Here is a 26,235-nt window from a genome sequence, read left to right as displayed (position 1 = left end):
TTTTCTTTAAACTGTATTTGTTTGCTTTTCATTTAGAATTTTACAAAATGACTAAACATGGGAGATGGTTAAGAAATAAACAATAATAGTCTCATTTTAAAAGGGGTGTGTGTACTGTTGAGAGACCCTGGAGCAAGATGATTCTCTGTGCTGCAAAGAAGCTCATCAAAAGCACACAAATTGTTAAATAAAGGTCATAAGTTGATGATCTACAAATTAATTAATAGCTGTTATTACTTCAAGAAGATGGATGAAAAGGTGAGAGAAGCATCTGACAATAGCTGATTGTTTCCACATCTCTGATTTAAACACTACCAACATTTTGCAACATTTATGCAGCAAAACACAGTAAGGATGAAGAACTAAAACCTCCCGCCATCCTCTTCCTTGCATCTCAGATGGAAAAACAATTCATCACCTTCTCTGATAGCCTGTCAGGAACTGATATGATAAAGAATAACATCAAATGAGTAATGTTTTCATCAGATTGCTACCACTGTAATTGCCAGCATGATTTCTGTGGGCAAGACACATGCACAAACAAGAGCGTACACGTACACTTTTGGGGAGTGTGAGACAGACACACAGACGCTGTAATTTCATGCCTGTGTGCCTGAGTAATATGTCCCTGCTCCCTGCTCCAGATGGCTCAACGTCTTAAGCGTTGTGGGGGAACTAATGATGTGGGCCACGTGTTTCGGGGGGGGAAAAAACAACAATAAAGGCGTCTTTAACCTTCAGCGGCAAACGGTGTGCTGTGGCTAGTGTTCCCATGGATGGGCCTAACAGATATCAATTACAAAGACCACTCAGGGGCAATCAGCTGTGATAATCCAAATCTATTTAAAGAAATAAACACCCCCCGCAGGGCTGGACGGCCCACAGCATTAGCACATTGTTGTCTTTCGATGGACTTTTGGCACAGTCCTCTGGGATCTGGGAGAAGGCAACAACCCCAGATACCTCAAAGGAGACAAATCTAGAGTTGAAAAACTCTATGCTGAAGAACTTTGCATATGTGTTTATACCACCTGAACTTCTCCCATTCTGTCACATAAAAACCTTAATCTAAAATGTATATTGATACAATACAAAGTAGTACAAGACTAAAATGGAAAAAATGCATGCAGGGTTTTAATTTTATAACCAATAAAAATGTGCAAAATATATGAATCCCTTCTGAGGCAATACTTTGCTGCCGTTTCAGTTTCCATGTCTCCATAGACAAAAAAAAAGCATCCCCACAGCATGATGCCACCACCACCATCACATGTGGCTGTGAACATGGGGTGGTCTGTTTTTTGCAGTTAGTTTTTCATCACAGAAAGTAAGTTTTTATGTGTTTTCAGTGTCTTCTACATAATTCTGTGGTTTTCTTTCAATGCTGAATTTCTTCAAGCAGCTCTTCCACAAAGACAAGACAAAAAATTTAAACTTGCGCGTGCAACATCACAAGATGGAAAATGTGAGGCGATGTACCTCTGCTTTAATTGACTCTTGACCTTTTCCCAAAGCAGAGCGAAGAGCACTACTGATGGCATCGAGCGTCCTCTGAGATCTGCTGGCTGCTTTTGTCTTCTGAGATTCTGAGAAGACATAAATATCAATACCTGGGCGCTCACTGTCATGCTTTTTAATCCTCTGTGTTGTCTGCAGAATGTGAGCTTACCTGTGTACAGCTGCCAGGCTTTGTGTGCCATCTCCTCCCATAGGGGGCTGATTTCAGTCATGCCCACTGGCTTCGTCTCCGTCGTACTGCTCGCTGAGATTTCAACCTTGTAGCTCTCTTCGAGCATGTGTTGTCTTTCTGATATTACCTTTGACCAGCAGGCCTCTGCTAAGGACACGAGTTGTTTGTCATCTAGAAAACACACAAAATCACACATTTCGTATTTTCTGAGGAGTGAAATAAACATAAAATCCCTGAAAGAGAGAGTCAAACCTGTCGTAATGTCTGCGCCGTTACGTAGGTTGGAAGGGCTTTTACTTCTGCGAGGTAAAGGGCTTGATTTCTTTTTGTGACCCTTTTGTGCCACACATCCAAAACCTTCTGGGTAGCTACAAAAGAAGGTTATGTGTCAATATATAAATATACTAAAAGAATTACTAAGTGAACAAGGCATAAGTTTCTGGTATTGAGGTATATTAACATTTTAAAAGCGACAAAAAAAATTTGTCCATTCTTAAGGTTATTTATCCTTTCAAAAAGAAGCCAGATACAGTTTCGACATGACCAAGGTATTTTTTTGTCTGGTGCCTGGAGTTCCCCTGCCAGCTTTATTGGTTAAAGCCTCTTTTCTTTTTCAGAAAAAAACAATATTTTTTTTCCCGATCACATGTGTACCAATTGTGAGCCTGAGAGTGTAAAACAAAAGGTACCTTCGTCATGTGAAAGGTCTTAAACCTAAGGTTTTGGAGGTAATTCATAAAATAAAAAATTGAAACAATATCAAGGGAGTCAGCAGAGTTCTACGATAGAGAGCAGACAGGAAAAATATATTTAATATTCTAAGCAATAAGCACTTAAAACCTACCCCTAATTTTGGTATGCGTGTATTTTATGTTTTTGAAATGTTCTCTACCAAAAAGTTTTGTGACAATACTTTGATACTATGACAGAATGGTATTTACACTAGGGAATATAATGCTGCATCCGTCTAGTAGTTTTGCATAATTTCTTACACTTTTTTTACCTGCCAGAGCGAATCAACAGCAGAGAGTGAAGTAGGCAGGTGATGAAGTTCACATTAGCATTGTAGGTTGCCATGAAAACATCCCAGCGTTCCATGAAGGTCTGCAATGCCCTGATGACAACTTCCCTCTCTTCCTGGGAATGTCGCGGTTGGGACAGGAAGTGAAGCAGGACTTTATTGGTGCACGAGTATAGGGCCGACACAGCCCTCTCCCTTTGAGTATGAGCTTTCCCCACAGCCTAGAATCAGACAGATGATGCCTGAAAAACCTGATCTACATTTTGCATCTCTTATTGCTGAAAGGCTCTCCAAGTTAATGACACGTTGCTTTGAATTTATACAATACATTTTGTGAAAGCCGTCTGTGTCTCACCACCATAATCTGATCAGCCAGGAAGTCGAGCAAACTTTCAGGCTCTCCAGAAAATGTTCCACTGTGAAGCTTCTGCAGCACAGTCCTACAGAAGAGCACCACATTGTCCATCAGAGTACCCATCTCTCCTTCGGCATTCTGATTATTGCAGTCTAACAGAAAAAGTAAAACTTATTTAATTTCTGTTGAGTACAGATTCAGGTGTATAAAAGTAATGTGTTGTGATGTTACCTTGTGAGGTGAGATGGGTGTTGTTATCGTCCTCATGGCTGAGCATATGGATGATGTTCGTGATCAGCTCCACCAACTCGGACTGAAAAGTCTGCCTTTGCTCCAGCGACGTGCCATCAGGACAAAACTAGGCCAGAAGTAAAAAAAATATTTTATCTAACGGCAAGTGCATAGATGATGCGAGTGAAAACACTTGAGGAAATGTGCTGTTTTGGCCCTCTAGGTGCTTTTTTTCCCTCCGAGTGGTGAATAATTTGATCAAAAACACCGTAGCTCTGCTTTGTTTGGTAAATGAGCATAGAGTGGCACCTTCTGGAGAAAAAAGAGTTTTGCAGAATTTGGTCAAACTGCAGAGGAGTTTTCAGTGAAAAAAAAACAACAACCTTTCTTCTGTAGCGTCCATCACTTGATCGTGACTGGAATCTACAAGATGAATAATATAAGATAGGCATAGTACAAGCCTGAAGTTTACATACCCTGATGTTGAAAGCAAATATCGAAGGTTAAAGAGTTAATCTATCCCTCAAACAGTCAAACAGATGCATCTACTCTTAAAAAAAATACACTTCTATGTTTAGATACATGTTCATTATAAAACCAGTTATGATGTGTTGGGATCAAGCCTCAGATAAAAATTAAAAATAAAAAAAAAGACTTCAAACTCCAATTACTTAAAAGTCCCAAATTATTTTGACATTCATGGTTTCCTGAGCAGCAAGGTACTGATGGCATGGGCTGGAAATTCACCTCCAGCAGCAGAACTATGGGATGTGTGTTGGAGCTTGAACAGACGTTTAGAAGACTGTCCATCAGCAGAATACGTATGAAGTCGAGCACCGGCTTCCTCGTTGGATGAGTGATGAATGTGTCCTCTCGCTTATTTGATCCGCAAGGGTCAACCTACGGTAAGAAAGAAAACCAGACAATGAAACTCCACAGATGATAAATTATAGGAGAGCTTTATAATACCATAACCTCACAACAAACCTCTGAAATCTCAACAGGATAAACGACGCTGGCGAGTGAACGCAGGAACTTCGGTGATGCCCACAGTGGGTCTCTTGGTCGGAGATTGTGAAGGAGACAAAGGAACTGCATCACACTGGCTGGGAGCTGCACTTCCCATGGTGCATCACTATCAGATTCATCTGTAGATAAAGGCTTTTGAAACAAGAACAGAAACGCATGTTCCTCAATGAACATTTTCTTTAAAAATACTTATGAGAATCTGGACTCTTAAGTTCTTCCAACCTGAGAGATGATAAATTTAACCAGCTCCAGGAGCGTCATAGCAGCTTCAACACAAAGCTGCTGAGAGGGAGCTTCCCTTTGGCTCTCAATTAATTCCTGCAGTGCATCATCCAAATCGAGCTACATGAGAGATTCAATGAAAGGATGATGACAAAACTGGTACTGTAGGGGAGGATTCAAGACTGTGCAGACTAACCCACCTCTGCAGCTGTCATGTGACTGGTGCTCCTCCCAAGTAGGACAGCAGCTAGAGCTTCATATACCTGAGGCAGGTGAGTGTGTCTGACTAACAACTCCAGGAGAACATCAAAACCCGGACAAGTGGTGCTGAGGCACTCCTTGGACCAAGAGTGGACTCGAAGGTTGTCTGGTAAGTAGGCGAGGAGTCAGTGACTAACAAAAGGTAAGATTTATTTTTTTAAAGCATCATTAACTGGTGTGAGAACCATGATATGCCTTTTGATTAACCAACAAAATGGCCTGACCTTACTAAGGTAATCAACTGGTACGAACAAAGATTATTTTGCAAGCGACTCCTTTTTGTGCCTTAAAAAGCACAAACTGCAGATAAACAAAATGGCACAATAACTGAAATATTAGTTTTTATAAAATAAAATGGTCACTTTTGGGGGTTTTTTGTTTTGCTGTTGTGTCTACAACTTAGAGTTGATCTAAGATTGAACTGTATTATTTAACAGGACTGTATCTCAAAAATTATTCAAATAACCAATAAAACCCACAAAATTCCAATGGGATAAATACAAAAAAATTATAAAAATTAAATTTTGTCTACCCATGATAACAAATGGTTCCTCTACGCCCTCTATGAGCATTCCTGTCATCACTCCCTCTCTGAAGCTGCTCTGCTGTCCTGGATTGGATAGAAACTGTGTGAGCAGGACGAGGCCCAGTTTCAAAGTGGACGGGTGGAGGTGGGCCTGAAGGAAGAGCAGGAACCAATCGCTGCCGAGAGACTGGAAAACTGTGACCTGGTGACTAATTGGGGGATTAAAAAAAAACAGATTAATTTGGATAGGTATTCCTGCCATGATATGATTTTATGTCAAAAAAGGCATATGCTACCTTCTATTTATACACTGATGTTTAACAAAAAGCAAAAAGTATTCATCCTCACCATTTTTGAAGGCCGTCTGATTTAAGGAGCTCAGAAATTACAAGCAGCATCTTGTTACGGATGCAGACAATGCTTGCTGGACCTGAACGGCAGAAAACAGCCCTCTATCAGACCCAGATGTTAGACATGCATCGTATTCATATGCATGGGATTGTCAACTGTGTACCTGACATGTCATTTGAAACTTCACAGTCCACCATCTCGTTGCTTTCATATGTTTCACTGGAAGGAGGGAGTGTGTAAACCAGGAAAAGCCCAAGTCTTATCACACAAAAAGACACATGCAGAAAGCATTAAATTATAAAACAGGATGTTGGTATTAAAAAAAACAACTTCAGACTCTACCTGCTTATGTCTGAAGACGTCATGTGAGCCTTCAGTAGTAAAGTGATGATGTCAGAGATAATGTGGACCCTTTGGAGGGTTACCGCAGGATCACAGAACTCAAACAGCAGATTGGGCAGCAGGCCCACGCTGTGCAAGACCAATGCATTCCTGCTGTCACTGCTCGGTTATGATGAGGGAAACAGAAATGGCACCGATATCAATCACAATCTGTTCCCGCAGACATAAAATCTAATTCAACAATCCATACAAGCATTCAGTCCTCTCCTCAGCCTTCCTGACTGATTCTGCTGAACGTTCCCCTGACTATTTTCTGCTCTACAGTTCTGTGATATTGATGACAGGCTTCTCTGTGCATTGACAGAACAGCCAATAAAAGCTGTCAATTCAGAACAAGGTCCTCTTTATTGTTTTACATGATTTGTTGGCTGTGACAATTAAGAGTAAATTTAAATATGTTTAGGCCCTCTTCATAGAGGACCAAGAAAACCAGTCTCCAAGATCTCCACCATCAACTAACAATGCTAGATCGCAGCAAAGTTTGAAAAACTCATTTCAGTGTGAAGGAAGGCATGATCTTATTGTGATTTCAATTCCCTGCTGACCCAGTCACATTGCTAACTCTAAAGGCATTCTGCCAACAATGTCATTCACAACAAATTTCAACCTGGTGGCGATTATACCTGTTTTTTTCCCTTATAATCTCACAGAGAAAGCTTTGGGAATACTCATGTAAATGTGGAAACTTTCAAGCTACTCTGTGAGTAACAGGGAGTAAAAGACTATCAATGTTCTGGACAATTTTAATTGTTGTGGTACAGTCTTAATCTGGATATGAACTTATAACAGCAAGCCACATGGTTTGAAGATTACCTGGAGGATTTCAGGATATCAGCAAAGTATTTTAGGACTGAGAGGTCCAGACTGTCTGGCGTATTCCGCCACACCTAAAAATGAGGGATAAAGAAAAAGTTTTTATTTCAGTAAAAAAAAAAAAAAAAAAAAACTTTTCCACATGTTTAACTTTTAAAAGCTATGCTGATTTTTACCTCCAAGTCACACAGCAGTGCCTGGAAAGCAGGCGTGTCCTGTAGGTAACCAGTTCCACAGCTCATCTCCACTGAACTTGAGAGGCACAAAGCCAGCTGAAAGGTTCGATGGCTGACAAGACTGCTCTTCATCTTCAGCAGGAAGGCCAACAGCTAGATAAAGTACAAAATACAACAAAACAGACTCGAACTGTAAGAAAATGTTCATGCCTGAAACAAAAGTGATTTTACAGATGTGTTGCTAAGCTCAGAAAAACCTTGTATCCATTGATGCGGTTCATTTCGGCCTGCATTGCAGAGTTCGTTTCCAGCACTGAGAGAAGAACTTTAATAGCCGCGTACAAAGAGCTGTCATCCGGTGCCATGGCAACAAGACTGAGAACAACGGCAGGCCCACCAACATACAGAAAACCAGTGGAAGCAGACTTGGGGATGAAAGTTCGGACACCTGGATAAAAAAGAGACTTCAGAGATTAAAAATAAAACTCAGACTTTTCAGTGAACTTTTCAAAACCTTATCTTGCTTACCAAAACGTCCAACCAATGCAGCACCTATGGTGCGAGCTGTACCACTCAGGTGCTTGCTAATGTTTTGAAGGAAAAGAACCGGTGTCGAGTGATCTCGAGACGTTATCCCCATCTGTAATTACACAAAATTACCGTTATCCTTCATGAAAATGACAAAATCATGTTCAGAAAGGATTCGCCTCAGCCATACCTCTTTCGCAATGAGTCTGCAATCCACCTCATTGTAATCCTCTCTAATCTGCACCACATTTGTTAAAGTGGAAACTGCAGGGTTGATACCAAAAGAGACCCTCTCCTCATAAACAAGTCTGAGCGACAAAGACTCGGCATTCGGATCAGAGCCTGGAAACAAGCGCTAAACATGTAACCATAACACCATGACAGGTAAACATTTCTTTGACATGAATCAAAGAAACGTTATCAAGTTTGGAAACTACAATGTTCAGTTATTGATCTTTTACTGCAACAGAACATGGATCTATTCTGAGAATGCTAAAAAAAAATTTACATAACAGATAAAAATGACAGTAACTGATTAGACCTGGTTGTCATGAATATGCACAAATACGCCTTCTCACTCTATAAAAACTAAAAACAAAGCACATTTAAAGATTTTAACTTCGAGTACTTCTTCAAAATAAACAAATGGCTTGTTTAAGATCTCTTGCGAAACACAGACTCACCCGTGTTATGCAGAGCCAGGAAGTTCCCCAGGTATGCAGTGCCTTGTGTGTAAACCACGGCCACAGTGTCTGAGCTCAACACCTCTTCAAACAGGTGGCAGGGACCCACACGCCACACCAACGCCGCATGATCTTTCCACATCGCTGGAGTCCCTATCAGTCCATACACATCAATCACAGCTGTAGGGTCCATGGAGACAAACTGACCTGGGAATGGCTGGATATACTTCATCTGAGGAAAACGGGTCAAAAGAAATTAAATGATGTGAAACACTAGATGCATTTGCTCAATTATCAGCTCCCTCAGTTCTCCCATCTACCTTTCCTGTTCCCACTGCCTTTCCATTGAAGTAGGCCGAGGTCAAGCAGCTTTTCTTCACATCTTTGGCCATGACGACAGCCAAATGGTGCCACTGGCCAGGGACCAACATGCTGGAGCAGCGGAACCTGAGCGACGAGGGCAAAGAAGTCGGAGAGCAAACTTCTGGCTCCATCATATCTGAACAAAAAACAGTGAATGGGTCTACTTGGGCTTCCTGACAGTTCTGAGAAATAAAAAAAAAAAAGACAAACAAAAGCCAACTTCCGCTTCTCCTACCTAGGTATGTGAATGCTTCCTCCTCTGTGGAGATGACCAGACAGCCATCATAGGCTGAGAAGGAGATTGACAAACAGATGTATTGTTGTTCAGTTCGCGACATGTGGCGGACCACTGACAGCAGACGGATCGGGTGGGAATCACAAGCTGAGCTGAACCTGTTGATCTGGAACCAGCAGGTAAATGACAGGCCGGATGTTGGCGGAAAGCCTCTGCATTCTTGAACACGAGAGAAGGATTTAACATTTTATACATCACTAGATAACACACAAAGTAGTTGAACAGTATGAATTATTAATTACCTCCTCCAATTCCACCAGTTGCAATAGAATCAGCAGTCACGCCTTTCACCGTGGCAACAGAGGGAAGGAAAAGACACCTACAAGCAAACATGACGTTAGTTAAATGATAAATTTTCTGCTGCAGATCGTATTGCAACAACATTTTTTTTTATAAACAACTCACCCATATCCACTCTCGCTCATATCAAACTCTACAAAGGCAGGTGAGGAAGACACTCTGTGTGGTCTGAACGTGCGTGGTGCAGTCATGGAAACCAGACTGACAATCTGGTGGACAGGGATGGCAGAACCGAACGATGTCGAAGGCTGCAACAAGCTGAAGGACCGTTTCAGTGTCTTCCGAGAAGATTCCGCATCTGTGTTCTCATCTGGTTTAAAGAAGAGAAAGTTTAAAGAGGGATCACATGTCTGCAGGAGCTCTGAGAGGCAAGGGAGAAAAATAGCTTTTGAAGAACCCATCTCCGATGTAGCCCAACCTGCAAATGTGATTTGTTTCCTTAGCAAACATCCCTGGAGTTTTATTGGTTATGAAATGTGTATTTGGTTTTTATTAAGATTAAAAGTGAAGGAGGAGTTATAAATAACGGGTCCTCTCAATTACTGATACTAACGCAATGACCTAACCTGCATTGCATGTAGATACACAGACCTCAGGAAATACAGAAAAAATGACATTTTTAAGACCCAGGATTCCAAAAACTTTCATACAAAAGACTAATTGGAGCATGTTTATTTTTCAGTGTTTGTTATTCTAACAGATGTCGAGATGAGTACAAAGGACTTCCAAATGTTTTATTCAAACAATCTCAGATTTTGTTCAAGAAAATATATCTGTGCATTAAAACATACTTTAAGGTCAGGAAAAGACAACCGTTTGTCAGACTTAAAAAACAGATCAATAACAGAAATATTTGTACTTGTCTTTAGGGCTTCTAGGACTTATACAACAATCATTTCATTTTAAGTGAAATGTTTACCCTTTGATTTTGATGTCTGAAGTGTTGGGTTGTTTTCTGTTGGAACCTGCTTGGATGTTTGGTCTGCCAAACACATGAGAGGATCTCCCAAGCACAGGAACTGTCTGAGAGGATGCAAATACAGAAAACTTCAGCACAAACACTCAAACATCAAACCGTAGTAACAGGCCGTGTCTCACCTGAACTCAGAGTGCGAGATGGCCTGGGAGGAGAGCTTCTCAAAAATCCGCGTCACAGGTAGATGGAGATAGTGGTTCGGAGACAGCAGCATGCTGTGGCAATGAGCCAGGAGAATGGACACCAGTCCACCCTCACACATCATCTGTCGGTTTCGCTCCGATTTGACCATAGATAGGATGTGGTGAGCCAGCGAGAACTGCACCTCCATAGAAAGCTGCAAAAAAGGAAAAAAACTGGAATTAAATTCAAGCCTTTTTGCAAGTTTATTTTATTGAGTGTGCTTAAATCAAAACTAAGATCCCTTAAAGCTAACATGCAACTAATTCGTTTAGACTAATTGTCATTTCAACTGAATTATTTTCATGTAATTTTTTCCTCCTTTTTTGCCTGTATTTAATTGTGTCATTTTTGTAACCGTGTTTTACAAAGTAATTGCTGCTGCATAGCTTCGCCAGCTCCTCCTTGAAAAGAAGTTTTAAATCTAAATGGGATCTTATTAGTTAAATAAAAAAGATCAGTACATGTAGAGGAATAATCAAAACTCCTTAGAAACAATACTGCCCACATATGACGGCTCTCTAGTCAATCATGCTACAGGCCAGGTTGTTTACAAATTAAACATCTGATTTCATAATTAGTTCATAATTATTTGTGTAAATTAGAAGGACTGTGTCAATCGTATCTTATTTAACCAAAGCTACCGCAGTCACCTGTGGGTCTTCTGGAGCAAACACATGTGGGAGGAGAGTCATGATCACTGTGACTGCTCCTGGATGAAGAATAACCTGATCACATGTGAACTTACTGTAAAGCATAAAAAATAAACAAATTATTCTCAATATAAACAAGCAGTCTTTGTTAACCTCTCGGTTAAAAAAAATACATGTACATTTAAAGGAATCTAGTAATATCTACCTAAACTGGGTCACTGTACTCATGGTGGGACTGCTGGGTGCTGTGTTTTTGAAACTTCCTAGTTTCTCCTCTGTGGACTGTGGACCTGAACCTGACAGAACTGGTGGAGGTCCAGAATTAACTCCTTCATGTCCTTCTGGTCCATGTAGTGTCTTGCTATTTTCATCACAGTCTCCATCGGACTCTTGTCCCAGTTTTAAAGCCTGAGGAGAGTAGGTCCCCGTGGCAAACTGGTCTAGGTGAGACAGCAGCCGTATGCACGTCTGAAGAGTGATGGGCAGATTTTGCTGCGGTGAACCGGAGCAACTGTTAGGAGCTGCCAAAGCTTCTGCCAGCTCAACAAACTGAAAAAAACCTGAAGACTGGCTTTCATCTGAGGTCTGAGGGCAGGAGCATTTTTCTCCTTCCCACTTTTGGTCTTCAATGTGGAAGCAGCCCAGTTGGAGAAGAGCATCTGAGAGCCTCTCATAAAATCCCTCAGTTTGAAAATGGTGAGCATTTACAATGTGAAGATGGACAGCCAGAGCCATGATGTGCAGAATGAGGAGAAGCAGCTCCAGCAGCTGCTGATGCCCCAGAGTCTTCCACACGTCTCCATTAGGGGGATCAGACAGAGCTCCCTCCATGTCCACCATCAGAGACAGCAGTCCAGTGAAGCCTCCTGCCTTCCTAAAGGCATCCCAGGTGTTGGGGCTCTCCAACACTCTCAGCACAGACTAGTGAGACAGAGCAATGGACAAACACAGTTACAACACATATGAATCAAGCAATTCATTCTTTTGGTTGAAAAAGAAATTTAAGAAGACTAAGCTTTTCTCCAAGTCTTGGCTTGTAGCGCATCTTCTTAGTCAATTAAAAAAGTGTCATGAAAAACAGATGAAACATACAGATAAATCATAAATCATTTCTAGTAACTAGTTTTTGGTTGTGAACAAAATCACATTATCTTTATTGAATTTAGAGAGCTAATCCATCAGGTAGGTAATGTGTGAGACAGAACGCAGGGAAAAATGTGATTAAATGAAACTGGAGTAATCACAATGGCTCTCAACACTCGCCAACCCAGGTCGTAGCCAATCTGATTGCCACCTGCTATAACCGCGTTAGCACAAAGAGTCGCACACACGCGCAGTCCAGCTCGTGCACGCGAGCACATGCGAAGACATGAAGAGCGTTCATGTGTGAGTGCTCCTTTTGCTGCCATCTATAAAAATGGACACATACAGTAGGTGTGTAACTTAGTTAGGCTTTAATGAGATCTTTGTCCCATTCACTGATCCGATAGAGGTGGTAATCTTCAGAGCTACACAGCACAAGTCTGCCGGCCTAATCAAATCGGTCCAGAGTTAACAGCTAAATCAGTTTTAGCAAATCAATCTGCATTTGTCTGTAATGCAATCAAAGTCCCACATGCTCAGAAAATAAATTCACAAGCTTATCATGCTTTAAGTGCATTACAAATTGTTACAATTGAATGTGGAGCGAAACTGCATTTAGAGCTCAGCTGAGATCTTCAAGCATCTGAGTGCGTCTGGATAAGTGTGTGTGTGTGTGAGCTGTCATCTCTGCTTGTCTGTGCATGTGCTGCATACCTGCAAGAGGTCCAGCTTCAACCTGAGCTCCTGCTGCGTGGAGGAACAAAGGGCTCCAACTGCTGTGCTCATGAATTCGTCGGGGTTGATTTCGGCGAGCTGCTCCAAAATGCTGAGAGTCGGACCCCGATACTGATCGTCATCCAAGAAGATCTTTATGTAGGGGACCATGCCGAGATCCCGCAATGAAACTGGAAAATGCACGGAAAACACTTGAATTAAAAATGATACTTTATTATATTTAGACGAGTCAAAAAACATACGAAAATTATTTACATTTTAATGGATAAAAAAAAAACGAAATAATCCCTCTGTGGATAAGATTACTTGTATTTATCTATATGAAAACAATAAAATAAAACACTGTTGCACACTGTAATTTGTGCTCGCCTGTACAACACAAAACTGTTAAACTATATTAAACAAAGCTATTTATAACCAAGAATAAAATGGAAAAATAAATAAAATTGCATATGCTTATTTATACAGATGAATATAAAGCTATATAAATTAAATGAAATAAATAAAATTGCATAATCCCATAATTTTGCTGCATTAAATTAAACTTAATGCAGCAAAATTTATTTCAATTTTAAGAAGGCTGTGTGTACTTTCATGAAATATATCAAATCTAAAATAGAACTTCATACATCTATTTTAAAAAATGTCTGAATAAAATTTACTGAAACAATGTACCTGTATTTTTAATAGATCGCAAAGTAAGGGTTGAAACAACTTGAAGCATGCATGTAGTGAGTTGTCTCTCATTTTCTTCCACAGACTGCAGCTGCAAAGGGTCTGAAAATAAAAAAAAGGAAAATTCACTTAAGAGTGCTAGCAGTTAAGAAAAAATACTTTTGCTTTCAGTTTATAATGTTAAGAGACTTAGCAATTTTTTAAAATATTTTCATATAAAAGATAAATATTTAACATGAGTTTCAGAAACATTACCAGCCTTCCTCAGGATCTTAGCCCTCCTGCGAAGTTCTCCAAGCAGCAGCTCGAGTAAACCCCAGTCACTTAGCACCTCTGTTAGCATAGTGCTGTGTACAATCATCCTACAAAAAAGGAGAAAGAGATGACTTTTGCTATTACTGTAGAAAGAAAACAACAAGGAGAAATAAAACACTTTTCCAGGGATAACTTCATTCTACTTCACATGAGTCAAAGAAAATATAAAAATCCAGACAAAGAACAAACTTATGTAAAAAAAACTTCTATACAAAAATAGTATGCTATTCTGTAAATCCTGTTAAAAAAAAAAAATGTAACGTCTCACTTGTGAAAACACTGAACCGCCACCACACTAAATTCTGTCCTTGCCGCTCCACCGGTGCCAGCCCAGTTCTGCTTGAGTACACCTAGCAGGGCTCGCAGCGTCTCATGGGGTATATAGCTCAATTTAAACACCACCTGAAAGACAACAAGATGGTTAAAACGAATCACTTCAAAATCTAAAACAAGTCATTCATGGTGAAAACCCCTACCATTTCCAGCATAGACAAGAAGATTTTCTGCACAGGCAGCGGTTTACGGCACACACGGGTCGCTAGTTGGGCCATCGATTGGACAGTCCACTCTAAGAGGAAAAAATTAGCCGGGTCCTTCTCCCAAATTGTCTGCAGGGTTCGAAGCAGCTGACAGCAGAAGTGAGAATCCTGGGAACGCAGCAAAGAGGCCTGCAGCAGGTGGAAGGCAGGAAGGTTCTTTACTGCCAGACCTGGAGATTTTTAAATGCATCGTTAACTTTTGCTTTGTAAATAAGTTGTTGCTTTTTTAAACTGATTATATATAGCACTCTGGACTGATATGCATCTATTAGATTGGTGTGATAACATAACTCAACTTGCATAACACCAATCCATGCACAACTTAGACAAACTTCCTCTGTAAGACTTTTCTCTGATAAGGTCAAACAGCTAATATTACAGACAAATACATAAAGTCTTTATAATACATAGCATGCAGGATCAAAAAGATGAGTTAAGTTTAATTTGCCATGGTTGCATCAAAACAAACCGATTTCTGGCCATAAATGCAAAGAATGTATTATAATCTGCCCTAATAACATTTGTCTGGTGCCTTGTCAAAATATTTAGAAAAAGTCCTACATTTAACGTGCAAAAAAACCCAAACTTTTGCTTGTAAATAAACATAAATCTATTTAATAATGGGATTCATTTCCACTCTTAAAACTGTATCATGTTAAGTTTTTAAAAACAGCACCAGGTCCCCCTGCTGGAAACAGATCTGCTCCTTGATGTGATGGATGGCTACAGAGCAGCTCGATCTGTGTATGTATATTATAGACGCCCTATTTATGAGTGCTGGATGGAAGTGTGTGTGCGTCGATGATAGATGACTGGCTGCTGTAGGCCAGTGGTGAATGGATGTGGGGCATCCTAACAGAGTTAGAGGGGGAGCCTCCACTTCATCATCCCAGACATAATCACCTCAGCTTCCTGTTAACTTGAGGGAGGCTGCAGACTGCAAAGGGGGCAGCGGTACGGGGAGTGAAGAGTCAGGGTCTGTGGGAAATCAGCCGAGGGGGGTTGATGCAGTTTAGCTGGATTATACGAGGGCAAAAGTGCAAAGTAGGGATGAAGTGTGTGGTTCCTTTGAGTAGGCTTCCCCCTCCCCGAGTCCACCTTTGCTGAGCCATGCATGTGATACTAATTACATAGTAATTTGTAAGGAGTAGTTCAGAGTTTATCCTCATGAAACAAGCAGAGATAGTAAGACGGAGTTGGCAAGAGAATAACAACAGAGAAGGTCTTAGAAAGACCTGACCAACCTTTAGTGAGTGGCGGATCGAACTTGAAGCCTGCAGGCTGGGGATTGGGCACACAAAGAGCCACTTTCAGCTCTGCTTTTCCAAGGAGAGTGAAATCTGCGATCAGAGCCAATAATTCGTCCACAGGCTGAAACTGATCCAAGGGCACGCCTTCTTCACAGCTTATTATTGAAAAGTCAGGAGGGAAAAAAAGACCAATTAATAGTAGGAATCAATAAAAATGTTATCATTTTAACTCAGGATGCTGACAAGTCTGGCTGTAGATATCTGCACATTTAAAACGCTATATACCAATTAGTTCTTTCAGCTTCATCTTGCTGTCTACTACAGTGCTTTGCAAAAGCATTCCCTCCCCTTATTTTTAATTACATTTGTATATGTTATAATCAAAACCTTCAGTGTAATTTTATACTGACAGAAGGTCATGATTGTATTTTTTGTTTCCCCCCCCGCCCCATGTTTAAGACTAAAATGTGAATTTTTGCAAAAGCTTAGTCAGTCACTTTCCGGGTGTTTCGGTTGAATTAAGTTTTGTATTTGGAATGCGCAACTTTAACACATAAATATACTTTTAACATACAATCTTACCGTTTGAGGATGTTTTTCAGGGCCTTGTAGCCATTGTTGGTGTCAAATTCAGTAAAAAGGGCTGGACTCAGGTAATAAGTGTCTCTTACAAAGCTAAACACAGCCACTGCCACCTCAGCTAGCATTGATCCTGAAACTTTGGCTTTGATGTGCATCAGGTTCTGGATACATATTCGAACACAGTTTTTGCCTTTGGAGAAAAATGCAAAAACACACAAAAATTAAGCAGTAACACATTTCATTAGGCTCCTAAATATTATTCCACATAAAAGTGCTGTAAAGTTAGAAAAATAAAACATCAAGCTGGAATGGTCTGATAACCTTCAATAAAAAAGATGAAGTTCAGGATTGAGCAGTTTTAGCTACAATACATATGTAGTAGTATTCAGAAAAGTTATCTCACCTCTAAAAGACACCAAGCACAATAACGTCCTTTTTAAATCAAATATTTGTATTCAACTTTTGTCAGTAACAGACAGTGAATAAAACAACATAACATTACGTATCATCATTAGTTTTTGGTTAACTTACGTAATAAATTTGGAACTGTTTTGTTTGTTGGTACAGAAGAGACAGCTTTAAGAACGCATGACGCCTGGTGCCTCCACTGTGGACTGGTCTGATCGCATAATGATGTGAGTCCGATGATGAGACACTGCAGCTCCTCAGTCTCGACCAGCTGTTCCACGTTGTGTGGGTACTTGGAAAGTTGAAGGAAAATCTGCAAAAACGTATGCAGAGGGAAAAATATTACTAGGATGTCTGTGCAATATCCAGAAAATATACAAAAATAAATGGTGTTGCATTGTAAGAATTATGCATTTTTGAGGTCCATCTTTATAATCTCTAATGTTTTTATCTTTACTTTTTAATTTCTTTTCATTTCTCTTTCTCACCGTTTCCGTTTTAATGATGAAAACCCCCCCGGAAAACGTCCCAGTTAAACGACATTTAACTAAAGTTCTACGGGGTTTAAAGTCCCATTTGACGGCGTTTCAAATAGGTTGGAGTCCTTGTCAAACGGTGTTTTTGACTAAAGTCCCAGAGGGTTACAGTCCCAGTTAAACGATGTTTAACTGAAGTCCTGAAAGGGGTGCGGGTTTTAATGTTTTTATCTTTTTTAATCTTTTTCAAAATCTCTCACTGTTTATTCAATGTCACTTGCTTTTTTTATTTTAATTATGTAAAGCACTTTGAAATGCCTTGCTGCTGAAATGTGCTATACAAATAAAATTTGATTGATTGATTGATTGATAGATTTTTTGCTTGGGTTTTACAATCAATCAATCAGTCAAATTTGTCCTAAAAATAATGAAGGAAGTTAGAAAAGATTGGAGGAAGAACATCAGTGGTTCTAAAATGTATTAAGAGCAGAAGGATAGTACAACAAAGATGTAATTGGACTTAAAGGATTCACAGTCTTTCAGGTAATCCACCCACCTTCCTTTGCAAGACTGACCTTTGGGAAACATGGAGCAGAAATAATAATTTACATCTTAAATTTTTTATTTAGAGTGATGCAAAACAATGGCACAAAGAAATTACTTGTACCATTGTGTATTAGGTTACTTTTATTTCCTTGTCATCAGTAAACAAAACTTCATTTTGGATGTTTTTTCCACTAATTTCTGTTCTTTTTATAGTGATTGAATAGTAAAATCCACTGTCTGAAAATGAGTAAGAAGGCATCAAACACCTGAAGAAAAGCTATTTGTATTACCTAAGCAACTGTTGATAAAGAAGATTAAAAGAACCGACTCCTTTAAAGTGGAAAATATAGAAATAATGAGTGTCATTTCATTGCTTACTGACCTGTGTCAGAGGCTTCTGGAAGGTCAGCTCTATGGCTGTATTCTCCTTTTTTGCAGGAAGGCACACCAGTAAGTACAGACATTTCACCAAAGCAGTAGGGAGCTCTGGGTTTAAATAAGATAATATTTCCTGCAAACACATGATAGCAAAGGCAACATTCAGAATGGATTGGGTTTTTTTTGTAATTTATCTGTAATAACAATATAATTGGTGTGCATCACTTGCTTCAGAGTCTGATGTGAGCAACAGAAGGGACTTTAACAGGTTCCACCCAGAACATGTCTCTGCTGTACAACTTGTGTTTCCATCTGGTCTTTTGAGGAAGTGAACAACCTCTTCACGGGCCTGCTCTAAAAAAATACAAGATATCCAGCGATATGAAATCATAACAGACTAAAGCAAAACCAAAAGGCAGTGGGGCTCCAACTTTATAAAAATTTTCTTGACCACAAAACTAAAGTGAGTCACACAGTTGCAGATAAATTAGTAATTACAAGGGAATACATTAGCATGAAAGTTTAAATCCTTTGCATGGATAAGACTTTTTTTGACAAGCTAGTACTCAGAAGAACACAGGTAGTTTTTTCAATGAAAAAGTTGCTTTTATTTTCTTAGACAAAACACCAGTTCAGATGTGTTTGACCAGCTGGGTCAAAAATTAGGACACAGCAGTTAGTTTGTTGTGTCAAGTACTTACAACACACATACTTTCACCTTTGTTGAGACGGGTATCAAAAACAGAACCAGGCACTTCCCTAAAGAACCTAATCAAATCTATAAACAAACTTGCACAAATACAGCTCACTAAAGTGGATCTGGACAGATCATCATCATGAAACTGAAAAGTTGGTAGATGGTTTTGCCCTTTATTGCTGTCCATTTCCAAAATGATGACCAACATAGAAAAATCTACTGGAAAAATTAAATGCACAAGGGGGGAAAAAAAAGAAGAGAAATGGGGAGAAAATCGCTTTGATTTGAATTACCAGCAGCGCATCTGCTGATATGAACACAGTTTAGTACCTGCGGGCCGTCCTTCTAGTCTTTTGTAGATATTATGTATGACAGAGTCAGCAGTGAGAGCTGCAAGGCCCTTTATATCTGTGCCATCAACTCTGGCACCTTCTTCACAAACCTGTGATCAGAGAGGAGAAAGCACATTAGAATAAGTCACTAAAGAGATTATTGTGAAATGTGTAAATACTTGAGTTTTTTATTTCTGATTTCTGTCATTGGAGTAGCATATTAGTCCACATTGTAGCAAATACTGATGCAAGAAAAAAAAACTGCTAATGTTCCACTTCAAATCATAACTTCAGTGGTTTTGACAAGTGAAGGCTGCCTTAATTTACTTGTCTTGTCACAAAGGAGGTGGTCAAATCAGCTAATCTCTGTAGAAAAATAAAAATAATGACAAGTTGTCAAAATTAATTAAAAATGTGTTTAAAGAACTCAGTGGAGTGAAATTCCATGGCTGAGCAGCTGCATTGTGAGTTCCGATGGAGTGTGGCAAGAAGCTTAGTGCAAAGGGGATTGTGTGCATAACCATGAAGGTTCAGAAAGACTTGTGAAGCAAGTTTGGGGAGGAAGAACTTCACCACCTGACCTTAACTCAACAGAAAACATTAGGATGAAGTTGAGAGAAGAACACAGGCAACTTTTCATTACCACTTTTTATATTTCCAAAGTAGTGTAATGTTTTTTTGTTTGTTTATTGTGGTATGTTTAATCACATAGTGAATTTTGAACTGCCTTGTTGCTTAAATGTGATATACAAATAAACTTGATGATGATGATGATGACCACCTTCCTTAGTGTTTATTTTACAGGTTGTCAAATTGATTTAGAGTCTGGAGAATTAAGAGTCCAACTGAACCCTTTATGAGGCATTGCTAAAGCCATTTCTGAGTTATTTTTGTCATGTGGCAGACAGAAATCTTTCTACTTCTGAAGACTGTTATTAAATTGTGGAGGGGAACTTGGTCATGAACATAGCTGAGGTGACTGCTATGTGTCAGACTGATGTTCACATAAGTAGTGACTGCAAAAGTTTCATAGCAAAGCATTCCTAGAATAACACTTTATTTCCACAGTACGTCATGACATGCCCATTCCAGTTTAATTATCCATTGACCCACATATGAACATATAGTTACCAAAACTAAACTTTAAAACCGGGCCTTCTTCCACTGCAGAATGGCTCAGGTATATTCACTCAAAGTTGCCTTAGTATTTTAAATTACTTGTTGTCACATTGCCTGAATACTCAACATCAACGGACTGCGTGTTTTAATAAAATGTCATTTAAAACCAGCACTAACATGTTCTACAATTTCAGCTTCAGCCGATGAATTACCATTATTCTCCAGGTAGAGCACCTTTAAACAACCCTGAGCGTGGAAGATTGCCAACAACCCTCATGACCCGGCAACCATATGATACGTCCCGCATACAGCCAGGTGTCATTGTAATAGGATGTCTTTCGGTGTCCATAATTAGCACCCAACTAGCTGATGTCAGGAAATAGTAGTGTGATCAGAGGTTTACACACAGCTATCATTGGAATGAATGTCCCATTATTTTGAAGCAAGGGGTTGGCAGTTTAATGTGGTCAGAGTGTTTGGCTAAAAGGGGAAATTACATCATGAGAAAGAACATTATGTGAAAATTTTGAGGCTACATCACAGCATATTAGCATGAGCATTAAAGCTTCAGTCCAACTGGGTCTTTTAATGAAAAATGAACCTAAATAATTGTAACAAATGCTAGCAATTGTATATAATGTTCTGAATAAAACAAAAAAGAAAAGAGACAAATTCTTTGCATTTAGAAAATAAAGATCATTTTTTGATCCCAACTGATCTAAAACTGAAACCATTTAATCTAATGTAATGTTAAAACAGTAAGATTAAAATGCATAAGCTAGTAGTGTAACATTCATGCAGAATATGACTGTTAGGCAGCACTATAAATAGATATAAAACGCTGACAGTTCAATCTCTTGAATAGTTTCTCTTCTACATTTACAGTTTCTGCAGATCTCAGTCAAAATGTTTTCCAATAGGTTTTCAAAAAGCTGGCGAGAAGGTATAAATATGTCTTTGAAAAGCACATTTAATGGCAATCGATGACCTGAATATATTCATTTAAAATGGTCATTTTGGGTAAAGCACAGTAAAACTGAAGTCTTTATTAGATAATAAGATAATAAAGAATTCATGACATGCTAAGCAGTCTTTGTAATCCTACAGGAAGATATTGAATTACGCTAAATTTGCTGTTCTTAAGAGAGGCCATAAAATCTGGCCAAATCTCTGGTCATGAGACCTTTTCATTCATCAGTGTAGACACAGAGCTGCACACAGACCAAAGGCTGATTACATCTGCAGCTCTAAGTCTGGTCAGCAGTGTTACACATGCAGTGACAGAATTACCATGAATCCTGGAGTGAGGGAAATAAAACAAGAGTGAGGTTTAATTTAGCTGTGACAAAGTTTGAGCAAGAGAATGCTCTGTTGTCTCAGCTAATCCAAGCCAGACCTGGAGCTATGAGTGTGATGCAACACTCTTATTTCATGTGACAGAAGTTTGTCTCAAGTTTGCACAGAGATATTGTAGAGGTTCAGTACAGGCTAGTGCTGAAATCAGCTGAATGCCAAGCATCTATAATGTAGCTTCTTGGCATTTTATGCGGTTCTGGAGACCTAGTTGTATTGTGGCATCCACTTAACCTTTTGAAAGCTAAGCTAATGTCGTTTATCCATTTAGATCATATAAATTATGTAGTAGAATTCTTTTTCAGAGTAGCAAAAGAATGAGTGACATTGTTGACAAATATAATGGTTTGAAATGTGCAAACAGGTTAAAATGTGAGATCAAAGATGGAGACATTATACCTGTGTGTGAAGATGGAGGATTTTAGGCAGATGCTGCTCTAGTTGCTTCAAACGATGATGGCTGGTTTTGTGGTCATGGCTGGAGTACGTATAAATCCCCAGCGCCTGTAGCTGCTCCCTGAGCACCTGAAGGAGCAAAGGGTTTCCAGAAGAACCCTCCACCTTTTCTTCCTTTGCCTCCACCGATGCAGACAACTCGCCCGAAGCACTCAGCTCTCCTGTTTCCTTATTGATCCTCTCCCTCTTCATAGTTTGGTCCTGGAGAGAAAATATGGAGAAGTCCTGAAAATGTTTGTTCTATTTTTAGGTGCCACGAGTTTCTGTAATATTTGCACTTAATCATATTTCCTTGGTCTGTCTCACTTCCTCATCTGAATTTTTCCCAAACCAAATCTCCTTCTCTGCTCTTCTCAGCACATGTTGGAACTGATAAATAAGATAAACTGGCTTCTGGCAGTCATGTGCCATTCTCATTCACAAAGGTGGCCTCTATGAGGAATCAGCATGCTGTTCCCAAACCCTAAATATCATTAACACCAGTAAACCCTAGTGCTAAAAACCCTCTACTTTGTCCTTTGTATACCAAAGTGTCCTAGGCAACTTTTAGCAAGATCATTTGACAACAACGGCACAGACTGTGTTGTTATCCCAGTGTGTCGTTTAGTAGAAGAAGAATACTTCCCTATGGGTGCCAATGTGAGCTTTACACCACATGAACAGGTGAAGAGATTTGGAGTCTTGCTGCCAAACAGATTTAACTGGAACACCGTTTCCTCGTCACATGGTACTACTTTGCAACGTTTCTATTTAAGGCAGGATTATGATCCACAACGATGGGAAATTTGTACTTAAGAGGTAATCTGATCAAATGCACCAAGTTAAAGAATGTGAATAGCAATGTTGTAAAGAATCCCAGTAATAACTCGTATTTCATATAAACAATTTAGATTGTTTTTGGTTTGTTTTATGAATCACAAAATGCAAGAATGCTCAGAAGCATAATAACTGCATGCCTGATACACATTTCACAAGAAAAACTATTCATGAAACTGACAGAAAATCCTTACCTGTAGTTGTGTCAGAGCCATAAAGAGGCTTCCTGGCTGCTAATGAATCGTATCATATGTGTTTTTCGGAAGGAGTGAATGGTCTGTCTGTATTCCCATGTCAGGGAAAAGACATGCCAGGACCTGCTATTGCATGACGAGTAACGCATGCCACCAGACCCCGCTGCGGAAAAGCACGCCCCTTATGAATCTGTACCTAGTAGACTTTGAACAAGCACTGTAACTTGTGTCAGCTGGTTCAGGTCATGTGCTTTCTCACTTCCTCAGAGAAGCAGAAGTGAAAGACTGTTGCTTGGCTGGTTGGATGAGGCCCTCCCTGCCAGACAAAGAGGAGCTGTTATTTTTAAAGGCTTGCCATGTCAAACTTTAATAGTCTGAGTCACATTAAGATCCAATTGATCACCAGAGACATCAAGAAATCTAAAACACTTCCCTAGCTTGATGTGAAACTGAATATTTTTTTATGAAACAATTTTGACTTCTAATAATAGTTGGTGTGACGGACATGATTTACTGTAACTGAGCATGTATTTTTATCTGTAACACTTCCTGTAGGAGCTCTAACGAACGAAACTGTGTTACTACAGATCTTGAGCAACGACGACAGGTCTTGCTGAGAGGACTTTATAAACTATATAAAGTCTATACTTACTTATCGCTTAAAAGATCCGTAACAAACTTAGTGAATAAAATTTTTAATATTTAATTTTCAAGCCAGGGCAAATAGATGACGTTTAACAGTTACAAAAAACATTTCAACAGACTTAGATTTGAATCTTGTAAGAAAATTAGTGAATTTTGAATTTCAACAAAACAAAAAAATGGCAGAGGAAATGTGAGTAAACATCGCCACCTTGTGGGAATAAATGATACACCAGTCTGACAATAATTAGACTGAAATAATGTCTCCAATACAAAGTACCTCCAAGCAGGTAATTATTACCAAAAATACCTTATGTAGCACAGGTTAACCTTGTTAAAACTTTCAGGAAATATTTTCTAAGGGCTGCACAGATGAAAACCTTCAGAGAATGGGCTCCAAATGTCCACATTTTCTAATATTTGGACAAACTTCAGAGCACTTAATGGTAAGGTTCCCTGATGTTTAATTTCAGCACCGACACCTGAAATTGTGGGCTCTATCAAGAAATGTTCTGCAATAGTTCACTGAAATCTGCCTACCACTTTCATAATGTCACCTTCATAATATTTTCCATCCTTATGGAAAATACTTCATACCGAAGGTTTCTTAAAGTTTTCCTGTGGGTTTTCACCTTTAAAACCTTCCGTGATCATCAGGAAAATCTCTTTAAACTCCCCACAACACTTAAAATCTGACCTTTCCAGGGTCTTTAGGAAACAACCCTTAAATGTTCCTGGGAGGTTCATAATTTTAAAGCATTAGGAAGTGGTTCCTACTACTATCACACTTTGGAAAACTTTTAGGGAACATTTTTTGACAATTACTTTACAGTACGGTAAATGTTGGGAACTTTCAGGCCATGCGAAGGTCCAAAACTATTAAAAAGTAACCTTAACAGGTGTTATGCCCAGAAAAGCACGCCTGCCCAAATTTGCTATTAACTCTGTGTTTCTCAAAGTTAGCACTGAGATGTGTTTTTGAGCAATATGGATTATTGTGGCAGGCTGGAAATCCATATTGACCAAAAATGCATCCCTTTTCTAACTTTGAGATATAAACAGTTAAGAGTGAAATAACCTTTTCTACATAATGAGTAGTGCCATGAAATGCTGGTATAAGCTTTAAATCAATAGGATACTATTTGAGGGGAATCGACAAGGGATGCATATTTTGGCAGGCTGGAAATTTTGCCCAAAATGGCATACCTGTGCTAATTTGAAGAATTAAAGAGGTAGGAGTGAAATAACCTTTTCTACATAATGATAGTAACTCCAAGAACTGCTGTTATAAGTTTTAAATCAATTGGATAATATTTGAGGGGAATAGAGAGGGGATGCTTATTTTGGCAGGCTGGAAATCCATATTGCCCAAAAACGCATCCCTGTGGTAACTCTGAGAAATAAGGAGTTAAGAGTGAAATAACTTTTTCTACATAATCATAGTAGTTCCAAGAACTGCTGGTATAAGTTTTATATCTATACGATAATATTTGAGGGGAATAGAGGGGGGATGCATATTGTGGCAGGCTCAAAATCTATTAATGCCAAAACATGCATCCCTGTGCTAATTGGGGGAAATAAAGAGCTGAAAGGATTTAATCTCTTCTACGTAATGACACTTGTTCTCTSAGCTAATGCTATAAGTTTCATATCAACAAGACGGATGCAAATATTTTCAGGCTCATAAATTAAGTTGCATTTCCTCCTACATTAACAGACTAGAAGTTAAGCATGATATAAAATGTTCTACATAATGTGCCTCTGTTGTAATGCTTTTGAGCTATTATGGTATCAAAAGACAAAGCAGAGAATTTCAAACCATTTGCGGAGAACGTTTACAACAGACACGGACTGAAAAAAAAAGTTCCACTCATATGTGTCAATAAAAGTGTAAAAACCGTATTTATTTCAAATAATTTGCGAAATAAAACCCACCGTATTAGGGATTGCATGGTTGAGAAACGTGATAATGTTACAAATATCTTTAAAATTTCCTCTTCGGTCATATTTTTATCCGTTTCCTCGTCAATATGCGAGAGCTTAGAGCGATGCGCGCTCCCGCGACAGGGGACGCAATTTTGGGCAGGCGTGCTCTTCTGGGCATAACACCTGACCTTTAGGAAATGTAAAGGTTTCCGGGAGGTTCACTCACCTGTAACGTTGATTTTTTTTTTTTTCCTCATTAGCACTTCTTAACAGATGACTCTACAACTCGGCTGGTGTAGATTAACAGAAACATATTTTATCCTGTCTTAACAGTTCTAAAACTTGAGAGGGAGTCAGTTAAAATGACCTATTTAATTTGCCCTTTACGGAGTGTTAGAGAATACGAGTTCACAGAAACCCAACCAGCTCTGGACAGACCAGCTAACGAGCCATTCATTTGATTCAGGTGTGTTGGAGCAGGGAAGCACCTGAAAGTTGCAGGTTGGCAGCTCTCGCGGACTGGACTTGAGCACGCCTGTTTTAGAAGCTCAGCGGTCCGTGTTTGTAGTTTGCGATACATTATTTAAAATGTGTTAAAATGTAAGTAAAAGCATGAAACGTGATGGCTTTGAACTTTAACTACTATTAAACTGATTCT

General features: G+C 39.3%; 1 protein-coding gene across 2 annotated transcripts in view; it reads right to left on the bottom strand.

Annotated features, from left to right (window-relative positions):
- Nucleotides 1–26,151, bottom strand: part of wdfy4 (WDFY family member 4) — a 53,249-nt gene extending 27,098 nt beyond the window's left edge. For both annotated transcript variants that reach the window (XM_017309189.1, XM_008429715.2), the window contains exons 1-42: nt 25,804–26,151; nt 23,010–23,325; nt 21,943–22,200; nt 19,070–19,181; nt 18,272–18,396; nt 18,047–18,175; nt 16,766–16,955; nt 16,235–16,424; nt 15,647–15,807; nt 14,340–14,572; nt 14,132–14,265; nt 13,804–13,910; nt 13,549–13,650; nt 12,853–13,043; nt 11,261–11,976; nt 11,056–11,149; nt 10,345–10,559; nt 10,166–10,269; nt 9,352–9,556; nt 9,189–9,265; nt 8,887–9,105; nt 8,609–8,787; nt 8,289–8,520; nt 7,796–7,947; nt 7,606–7,717; nt 7,335–7,525; nt 7,078–7,230; nt 6,902–6,975; nt 6,029–6,187; nt 5,850–5,944; nt 5,684–5,765; nt 5,342–5,544; nt 4,749–4,915; nt 4,549–4,668; nt 4,285–4,458; nt 4,045–4,197; nt 3,298–3,424; nt 3,067–3,218; nt 2,694–2,932; nt 1,943–2,058; nt 1,670–1,861; nt 1,480–1,586 (exon numbers count right to left, since the gene is read on the bottom strand). In XM_017309189.1, the coding sequence (XP_017164678.1) occupies nt 1,480–1,586; nt 1,670–1,861; nt 1,943–2,058; nt 2,694–2,932; nt 3,067–3,218; nt 3,298–3,424; nt 4,045–4,197; nt 4,285–4,458; nt 4,549–4,668; nt 4,749–4,915; nt 5,342–5,544; nt 5,684–5,765; nt 5,850–5,944; nt 6,029–6,187; nt 6,902–6,975; nt 7,078–7,230; nt 7,335–7,525; nt 7,606–7,717; nt 7,796–7,947; nt 8,289–8,520; nt 8,609–8,787; nt 8,887–9,105; nt 9,189–9,265; nt 9,352–9,556; nt 10,166–10,269; nt 10,345–10,559; nt 11,056–11,149; nt 11,261–11,976; nt 12,853–13,043; nt 13,549–13,650; nt 13,804–13,910; nt 14,132–14,265; nt 14,340–14,572; nt 15,647–15,807; nt 16,235–16,424; nt 16,766–16,955; nt 18,047–18,175; nt 18,272–18,396; nt 19,070–19,181; nt 21,943–22,200; nt 23,010–23,030 (6,762 nt within the window). In that variant the 5' untranslated portion in view covers nt 23,031–23,325; nt 25,804–26,151. The remainder of the gene's footprint in view (nt 1–1,479; nt 1,587–1,669; nt 1,862–1,942; nt 2,059–2,693; nt 2,933–3,066; nt 3,219–3,297; nt 3,425–4,044; nt 4,198–4,284; nt 4,459–4,548; nt 4,669–4,748; nt 4,916–5,341; nt 5,545–5,683; nt 5,766–5,849; nt 5,945–6,028; nt 6,188–6,901; nt 6,976–7,077; nt 7,231–7,334; nt 7,526–7,605; nt 7,718–7,795; nt 7,948–8,288; nt 8,521–8,608; nt 8,788–8,886; nt 9,106–9,188; nt 9,266–9,351; nt 9,557–10,165; nt 10,270–10,344; nt 10,560–11,055; nt 11,150–11,260; nt 11,977–12,852; nt 13,044–13,548; nt 13,651–13,803; nt 13,911–14,131; nt 14,266–14,339; nt 14,573–15,646; nt 15,808–16,234; nt 16,425–16,765; nt 16,956–18,046; nt 18,176–18,271; nt 18,397–19,069; nt 19,182–21,942; nt 22,201–23,009; nt 23,326–25,803) is intronic.
- Nucleotides 26,152–26,235: the final 84 nt, after the last annotated feature.

Source organism: Poecilia reticulata, linkage group LG15 (genome assembly GCF_000633615.1).
Source record: "Poecilia reticulata strain Guanapo linkage group LG15, Guppy_female_1.0+MT, whole genome shotgun sequence".
In the NCBI taxonomy this organism is placed as follows: Eukaryota; Metazoa; Chordata; class Actinopteri; order Cyprinodontiformes; family Poeciliidae; genus Poecilia; species Poecilia reticulata.
Note: the sequence above shows the minus strand (reverse complement) of the source record. Positions and strands in the feature narration are given on the sequence as shown.